Genomic DNA, 9,933 nt, shown 5'->3' with positions numbered 1-9,933 from the left:
ACACACTATTAAAAAAAGAGTGTGTTCTTAAGGAAATCAGAGGATAAATTTAAAATTCATCAAATTAAATAAATGCTCCAGACCACAATGTACCAAAGCACTTGGGATACAGCAAAAGTGGTATTAGGAGGAAATCATATATCATTGCATGCCTAAAATACAAATAGATGTTAAATAAATTTCCTGATAAAACAAATCATGTCTTAGAAAAATAAAAACAATCTCCATGCCAAAAGCACTACAAGAAATGACATTATAAATATAGCAACAGAAAGATATGAAATTGACACTGAAAAGTACCCGTATAGTTGGTCAAAGAAGCTGAGTTGGCACTTGAAGAAAAATTGACAAAAATAGCTGAACTATTCAAGAGAGAATAGAAAGCTGAAGTAAAATCAGAGATCAAAATGGAAACTTTACTACTTAATTTCAAAGAGTCATCATAAAATACTTTGAAAAGCTATATTCAGGTAAAATGGAAAATCAGCAGGAAATGGGAAAATTTCTGGCCATATATAAGGTACTGAAATTTGACCAAGGTGTTATAAGAAACCTATCAAGATCAATAGTAAATAATAAAGTTTAAAGTGTAATAACAAGACTTTCAACAAAACAAAGCTTGGGACTGAGGGGATTCACAGCTGAGTGTTAATGCATTTTAATGAATACCAATCTTACTATTTTCATGGATTGGAAAATTTAAGATGGCTAAAATAGGTATAATACACAACAGACAAATTCAAACTAACCATGATAGAAATATTATTGACAGAACTAAGAATTTATTCCTAAAATCTTATAAAAATACAAAATAATGTGAATAATCAAAGAAATGCTCAGCAAAAAGAGATATGTTGAAGGCATCACAATATGCAATTTCAAATATATGAGAAAGCATGCTAACTAAAATAGTAAGGACTTATGGAATTATCCTAAAATTAGACCTGAAGAACAATGCAGCAAAATCAAAGACCAATTAAAAATCTGTATCTTATCCCTACTGATTCACATCAGAGGTATCAAATGGGGAAAGGTCAGTCCCTTAAACATATGCCAAGAAAACTGGATTTTCACATGGAGAAGATTGAAACTAGAGCACCATCTCTCTCCTTGCATATGGAAAAAACAATTTATGAATTTTCTGTCATAAATGGAAACTTACAACACAAAAGATGAGCTGAAAATGCAGTAGAGAATATTGTGACCTGGAATAGCAGGAATGAGAGGGTTGTGCATGGTGTACTGGAAGAGTGCAGAAGGGTGAAGGGAAAAGATCAGATTCGTATATTCTGGTACACAATACCACAGTCACACTAATTAAGGCACACAATTGCTATACTAAGTCTTGAAATTTATAATGATAAAATGTATAAAAAATTTAACAAATTACAAAAATAACTTTTTAGGACAGATGAAAGCCCCATATCTATCAAAAATATGAACTATTCTGAAGCAAGAGAATTTATGCAAGGTAATTTATTGCAACTATTGTCTCAAAAATTATATAGCATTTAATGAGTACTGAATACACACATTCAAAAATTACTCATGACTAGTTTAATATGTGGGTCATTTCTATCCCATGTATGTTTTCCATGTTCCTCAACATTCCTTTCATTTCTAAAAGGAAACAATCTTCGTCTGTTCTTCTAAGTCTTCTTAGGTACTGCTCACAGATCTTTGATAACGTATAAAATAGATTCATTCTGGAACACAATGACAGCTTACTTAATTCAGTGACCAAATTATAATGTACCAAAGAAAACTGTTTTATGACTATAATATATTTTAAGTTAAATAAAATAAGATAATCAATTCAAAGGAAAATTAAATTTTGAGGCTGTTTGCTCTTTTTCCTGATGTGGTATTCTTCTCATTTAAGAAATCACTTTGGAAAATTCATTCATTACTTACAATTCATTACTTAAAATGTTCTTGAAATACTGAATTTTTAAATTTCTGAGAGTGAAACGCATTTCAGATCTGACAATCCACTCACATTGTTATTTTAATTCACAGTTTAATAAGAACACTGAATTACACTTAATGTGAGAATTAAACACTTGAGGCCCAATGAGAATGAAAAGAGATTTTAGTTGCTTCTTTTCCCTAGAGTTGTTACTTGTGGGATGAGATTCCCAGGGGAGATCATTATCGGTGCTTGCTCCTGATCAGGTTGTCATACTCACTCTATAAAAATGTCGTATCAACCAAGCTTTGCAGAAGACCAAATGGTTTTGGGCGTCAGCCTCCTCAGACATCAGATTTAGTGACTAAAGGTACGTTGAGGCAATACTTACCTCACACTATCAGGGCCTTTTTCTTTTCACAGGAGTAAATAAGAAAAATGCAGGACACTGAAGTCTCTGGGAAGAATGGGTATGTTTTCAGTCCTGTCATTGGCTTTTATAGTTCTATATTCTTTACCCAAAGTCTCTTTCTCGGTGTTCATGGGGACAGATGGTAACTGACCTGACTGCACTGATTCTCGTTGTAAGCACCACACTCCCTGATTCCTCATGCCTGTATCATCTCTCTGTCCCCTACTAGCAAACACTTCTTTGTTTACTTGCCTCATCTCAGAGAGGGTGAAGTATTTATTCAGTTACTTGGAACCTGCTTTAACTTCTGTGAAATACAATTTGGAGAATTGTTCTATGAAAAGCACTGGGCCCAGCACTACGTTGCGTTAACAAATTAGTGTAGATGAAAAACTCATACAACATAAAATGAAGCATGTGTCACACTTGCACATAAGGAGCATGTTTATGTGCATTTACAAAGTGGTTCTCTTAACTGGAATTACACTATTAAAGATCTTAACTGAGAGGATTTTATCACATAGGAATTTATGGAGTAACCTAAAAGAGAAAAGCTACAGGATCATAATGAGTTGAAACTCAGTGTCTAATAAATGTGCTTTTGTGGAGCAGCCGCATCATGTGACACATGCTGCAACATAAAGGAAAAAATCATTTTGTTTTTCTTGAGCTTCACTGATGCCCTGTTCTGCGCTAGCATGATAATAATTTTGCTCTTGTAGGACCTGCTAGCTATGATATTTATCCCACTGTCTAGTCCACCTCCTTGTTCCCTTCTAGATTGTTGTTTTCTAGGGAGTAGAAATCCATGTTATTCACAGCACATAGTAAATAGTTTGCTTACATTGTCACTATTGTTTGCTTTAATATATGTACATTTATGTGCATAATTTTATATTTTATATATATACTGAAATATTGTTCTCTTATTCAACATGCAGCACAGCCTGGGGGTTATGTTATTGATTAACAGTTTTTCAGGTATTACTGGTAATTTATGTATCACAAATGTAAGAATGTTTACTTAAATATTCTGACATGATAAAATCAGAATATCCATTCTTAAACTTTTAAAATGCAATAGTTTTTAATATTTTTTGGTTTCCTTAGTGTTGTCTCTTAATTTTGTAGATGGTGTTATTTAAAACAGAATTTTAAAAGTTCTCATGTTTCATAAATTACTATTTTTCCTATGGTAACTTCTGGTTTTTGTATCTTATCTAAGAAACCACTGTAGCATCCAAGGCCACCAATATTTAGGCCTCTATTTTGTTTCCTGTTTTTCTCAACTGTTAGCTCTTTCATTTAGTCCTATGACTCACTTTGAGGAACTTATTATGGATGGTATGAGAATGAGTTCCAAATTCACTCTTTCTGATGTACTGACCTAAATGGTCTAGCAGTGGTCTGTTACAAAAAGTAATGTTTTCCCATTGAATTGTCATAAAACCACTATAACAACTCAATTAATGATAGATACTTGTTTACTTTTGGCCTGTTAACTCTATTTTATATATATATATATATATATATATATATATCTCAATACCATCCCATCTAGGCCACTGTAAATTTGCAGTAAGTTTTCAATTAAGAAAATGTGACAGCAAAAACTTGATATTTATCTTTTAATATTTCTTTGATTGCTCTAAGTTTATTGCATATTTATAATTATCTTAGGATCAACATGCCACCATCTAAAAATAACAAAGGAGGGATTTCCACAGGGATTTTACTGAATTTGTAAGTCAGCTGGAAAGTATTGCCCTTTCACAATCTAGTCTCTTGGTTCATCAGCAATGCGTTTCCATGCTGAAGGACTTTAGTATCATTCTGTGGCTCTTTCTCACTTTGAGTGTGATCTCATGTATTCTTCTACTGTATTCTTCAGCATTGCATCTTTTCAGAGTATTGATAAATTTTACTATTCATATTTTTATTATGCATTGTCTGTATAAATAGAATTGAGTTTATATGTGTACAGAAATAGAATTGAGTTTATATGTATACCTTTAAAAATCACCTTGCAGGGCTGGGGATTTGGCTCAGTGGTAGAATGCTTGCCTGGCAAACTGGAAGCCCTGGGTTTGGTACTCAGCACCAAAAGCAAAACATAAACCTCCCATAAAAAAACAATTCAACCAAAAGCCACCGTAAAGTCAAAAAATTAAAATTATCACCTTACAAAACTTCAGACTAGCCTTTTGTACAGATTCCTTCAGGTTTTGTCTGTGTGAAAATATGCCATTTACCAACAGAATAAAAGAAGAATTAATTCTTATTTGCCAATCTAAATTCTTTTATTGTCATTTTGTTACATAATTTTCATAGGTAGACACCCTGGATTAATTTTATTATTTTTTAGTTTTTAAAGAGAATAAAAATAGTAAAAATTTACAAATGATAGAGAATTTCTCTAAATGATAGGAAATCAACAAAGGTTGTTAAATTACATACTGTTGTCTTCAAATTATTTGCTCAGATTATAAAATATAAGTGTATAAAATTGATCAAAAAAGGAAAAATATTGGGGGCCAGGAGATGGCTCAGTAGAATTAGTGCTTCCCTGGCAAGTGCAAGGGCCTGAGTTTAATCCCTGGTTCCAAAAAAAGAAAAAAAAGAAAGCATTAACTGTTCCTTTCAATAGACCAGTAGAAATCAGCGGTACAATTATCCAAGCTGTCCTGTGTATGTACAAATTAGAGACTGGATGGCTTGTGCTATTAGTTTTATAAAGGAAATATTTAGTATTTTACAGTTCAGTGCAGCATTTTTCTGAATGCTGTTATTTTAACACACAAAAAAGTATTTTGTCTGTAGAGAAGCGGATAGTTGTAGTGGTTAACTAAGATATATCATCTTGATTTGAGTATTAACCTCCTAGCAGACTAATGAAGTAATACTTGTGTTTTTTGCTCACTAATGTATAGACCAGCTTCCTGGGGGAGGATGACCCACCTGGGGTGGGAGTAGAGCCAACAGCTACATTTGCAGTATGGGTGGAAAAAGAAAAAGGAAGTAATGCTCCCTTTTAGGAGAATTCTGGCCTGTGCTATCCCTTTGGACTTTTGTCTGAAATTCTTCAGATTCCTAGTGCAGAATCTTCAGCCCTTCCGACACAGATTCACATGTGTGACTCCAGTGAGCTTTGAGGATTCAACCTTGGACTGCTGCTAAATCCTTTGTTGGCCAAAAGAATCGTTTTTGATTCTTCTGCCTTTCATTTTATACAATGACCCTGTAAAAATGACAGAAGGAAATCATTCCACAGTCACTGAATTCATCCTCACTGAAGTCTCAGAAGATACATGTATATTTATTTGATTCTGTTCCTTTAAGAGTACCTTAATATGAAGATCATAATAAATAAGATATGATTCATGAAACACCTTTACACAACAAAGTGTTATTCAGCTATAAAAAGGATACATTTGAGGCTTTTATTGGTAAGTGGATGCAACTAGAGACCATGCTCTTAAGTGAAATAAATCAGACACGCATATGCAAATATCATATCGCATTTTTAGTATAAGAACCTATAAAAGCAAATAAAATCTGGAGGATACAATAGATACTGTGAAAAGGGAATGAATCTATTAAAAAGAAGGAATTATTTAGATGAGGAGAAGGACAAAAGAGGGAGGGAAGAAGGGAAAGTGAGATAACTATGTATGTATACAAGATGGCTTGGATAAATGTACTGTGGATTTCTGCTGGTGGATGGAAAGGAGCAGTTAATGCTTACCTTTTGTTTTCTTTCTCTATTCTTAATTTCTTATAACATTTTCCCTAACTTTGAATGTTTATGTCGTGTAATCTAAACAACTAAGTTGAAGATAACACTATGCAATGCAACATATAGTGTTGATTTCATATTATTTTGTTTGGTGAAATTCTGTATCATTTTTTATTTTTATGCCATTATTTTGTATTCTTTTTAAAAGATAAAGCAATAAGTTGTCAACATTGTCCTTTGAGTGTTCATGGGCTGAGCATTATTAATTGCAATACTTATTGGAAAAAAATAAAGATATTCTTACACAATATAGAGTTCTATGGTTTTTATTTCTGGGATCTCAAAGTCATTGTAGTAAAATAAATGAGGATCTGACAGAGAGTGCTAAATGAAAGCTTTTTCAGAGTGAGAAAGCTAGATTTCTGTTTCTCACTTAATTGTTGGAAAAATAAATACCTATCCAATTTTTTCCTTCTCTTCCTATGCAAATTGCCAGCAGGAAATGACAGAAGGAAACCATTCCACAGTCACTGAGTTCATCCTCGCTGGGGTCTCAGAACAGCCAGAGCTCCAGCTGCCCCTCCTTCTTCTCTTCCTGGGAATCTACATGCTCACAGCAGTGGGGAACCTGGGCATGATCACCCTGATTGGTCTCAGTTCTCACCTGCACACCCCCATGTACTATTTCCTTAGCAGTCTGTCCTTCATTGACCTCTGCCACTCCACTGTCATCACACCCAAAATGCTGGTCAACTTTGTGACAGAAAAGAACATCATCTCCTATCCTGAGTGCATGATTCAATTCTTCTTCTTTTTGGTTTTTGCTATCTCAGAGTGTCACATGTTGGCTGCCATGGCATATGACCGCTATGTTGCCATCTGTAAGCCCTTGCTTTACCATGCTACCATGTCTGCCCAAGTCTGTTGGTGGATGGTAGCTGGGGTGTACACCATGGGTTTGGTTGGTGCCACAGCTCACACAGTCTGCATGCTAAGAGTGCTTTTCTGTAAGGAGGATGTAATAAATCATTTCTTCTGTGACCTTTTTCCACTACTGGAGCTCTCGTGCTCCAGTACTTTAATCAATGAGGTGGTAGCACTGTGCTTCAGTGCTTTTAATATTTTTTTCCCAACTCTCACTATCCTTACTTCCTACATCTTCATCATAGCCAGCATCCTCCGCATCCGCTCCACTGTGGGCAGGTCCAAAGCCTTCAGCACCTGCAGCTCCCACATCTCGGCTGTGGCTATTTTCTTTGGCTCTCTATCATTCATGTACCTGCAGCCTTCATCAGTAACCTCCATGGACCAACGGAAAGTGTCTTCTGTGTTTTATACTACAGTTGTGCCCATGCTGAACCCCCTGATATACAGCCTGAAGAATAGGGATGTGAAGGTTGCCCTAAAGAATTTATTTCAAAACAGAAAATTCTTGTGAAAAGAGTATTACATTTTAGTAAAATTTTCTATTTCTATAGTTTTATTAATGAAATAACCTAGGCAATGTCCTGAAGCTGTGAGATTACTGTTGGTAACTATTTGAACAAAAAAGAGCAAGGTAGAACGGACTTGATGTGGTCAGACCCAGAGAGGACAGAACCTCTCTGGGATTTCCCAGAATGCATTTACCCAGTGTCATATGCATCATCTCTATATAGTTTTGTGAATTCTTGAATTGCCTCTATGTGATTGATTATGATTATGACTTTTATGTATTAAGCATGGATCTTTTAATTCAATAATTAACTATCATGATTTAGGCAATAAATATGTTTGATTAGTATCTTATCTTCTCAACATTTTGTGTCCCTAACCTTGTAATTCAGTGTACGGAGAAACATTTCTAAAATTATGGTTTCTGAAACACATAATTTTTTACCCTTTGGAATATACAAAATATAATCCATCCTGTTTAAAGCTCTACTAGGTGGAATGGTGAGTGAGTAGCAGATTTTACCCACATGGTGATAGAAATATATGGGAAAATAGGGACAATAGGAAACAGATATAGTGATGGTACATGTATTTTTGTATCTATGAAGCATTCTTAGCTCCACAGGCTGCGATCACACCACCAGTTCTACTTCCAGGTCACTATGCCCCCATCTCCCTCTATTCCTAAAGAGATAATACTTTAAAAAAAAAAAAAAAAAACCAGCATTTTACTCTCAGATTGAGAACTGGTATTCCTTCACTTTTTCATTCTTATGAGTTCTTTGTTTACACAGAAAAGGTAAAGGCTTACACACTGTGTCCTGACTAATGACAAGCAGCTCTTCCACACCAAACTGGCTGTCTATTGTATGAAGAAGCATTTTGTTGAGAAGCTGAGATGGTGAGGGTCATCAGGACAGAATTCAGGCAGAAACATTATGTTAGCTTCTGTTTTGGTCACAGTTAGATTTGTCAGTACACACACACACACACACACACACACACACACACCTTAAAGCAAATAATTTAAGAATTAACATCTTAACTCTGTTCAGCCATCATTCTTGATGCTTCCTTATTCTCAAGAGACTTTTGCCTCTGTTCCATCTTTCTAAATTTTAAATAAATTTAAATGAAAACAGAAATGTTCATTCTCTCACATTTAACCTCATTCTTGTTTCTTATAAGGTTCACCTCTGCTTCATCAAACATATTGGCATAAAGACAGACAGTGATTGCCTTTTTCTTTTCTATATTTTTCCTCTAGCAATAAACCACTTTTTTTTCAGAACTGGGATTGAACACTCTAGACCTTGTGCTTGCTAGGCAACTGTTTATTCTACTAAGCCATCTCTCCAGCCTATAATAGACCACCTTAAACTGTTCCTTTAGTGTATGTCTTAAAAGCTTACACAATTTTTGAATATTTTAATATATTGGCATGAGATTTACTAGAGCTCCAAAATCGTCTCTCACATTCTTCGTATATTCCATAATCAAACAAGAATACTGAACTGCTACACCAAACATTGAACAAACCAATGCAGGACAGGGAAAAATCTAATGTTTAATTTTCTCCAGAGTTGATACTAGTGGGATCAGACGCTCTGTGGAAGTCATTATTGTTGTTTGTTCCTATTCATACTCTTATTGTCTTTACCCAACATTTAAACCCCACCTTTCATCCAACCTTTACAGCAGGCATTAGCTTCATCAAAGATCTGGATTTGTTAGATCTAGATTGTTAGTGTGCCACCTTCTCACACTTGCATTTGTCATTCCAAAAGTCTAGAGAAAAAACAAGCCACGATGAACTCTTGAAGGAAGTGCCAATTTTAAGATCTTAGAATCATCAACTGTAGGCTTTCTCCAGAATTGATAAAAATGTATGTGGTGGGCTGGGGAGATAGCTCAGCAGCATAAGTACCTGCATGACAAGCGCACGGTAATGACCTTGATCTCTGCATACTACATGCCATGCTGGCCCTGGAGCACCAGGCGAGCCATGCCAGCCCCAGAACCAGGCATGGTGGACCTGGCCTGTAATCCCAGAATTAAGGAGGCTGAGACAGGAAGTCTGAGATGCAAAGTGAGACCTTGTATCAAAAATTAAAAACAATATTTATAAATATTTTTCTGTCTCTCTTAGCCTCCTTGAAAGATGCATTGTTTTATGGGCACATGTCCTCTTATTATTTCTGTGACTTTGCAGTAGAAAATTATGTTAAGTATGTCTTACTTCTTACTTATTTTAACTGAGATAATATGAAGAAGAAGAGCTTTATTGTTAGTTTGGATGTCTTAAGTTATATCTAAGCTTCTCCAAACATATTTTTGTCAAGATTTAGTATCTGCCATGTACTATACTGCACACTTTAATTTACAATGTAGTGAGGAAGAAAAGCTAGTAAATTACTCATAAAAAAATTAAACATGTGTCAG

The 9,933-nt window shown here is 34.9% G+C and overlaps 1 protein-coding gene across 1 annotated transcript; it reads left to right on the top strand.

The window, feature by feature from the left end:
- Positions 1-6,556: 6,556 nt before the first annotated feature.
- LOC101570159 (olfactory receptor 150-like) lies at positions 6,557-7,495 on the top strand. The gene has a single exon (XM_004636384.2). The coding sequence runs from the start codon at positions 6,560-6,562 to the stop codon at positions 7,493-7,495; it is 936 nt and encodes a 311-aa protein (XP_004636441.1). The 5' UTR covers positions 6,557-6,559.
- Positions 7,496-9,933: the final 2,438 nt, after the last annotated feature.

Source organism: Octodon degus, unplaced genomic scaffold (genome assembly GCF_000260255.1).
Source record: "Octodon degus isolate 3935 unplaced genomic scaffold, OctDeg1.0 scaffold00080, whole genome shotgun sequence".
Lineage (NCBI taxonomy): Eukaryota > Metazoa > Chordata > Mammalia > Rodentia > Octodontidae > Octodon > Octodon degus.
This window is presented reverse-complemented; position numbering and strand designations above follow the sequence as displayed.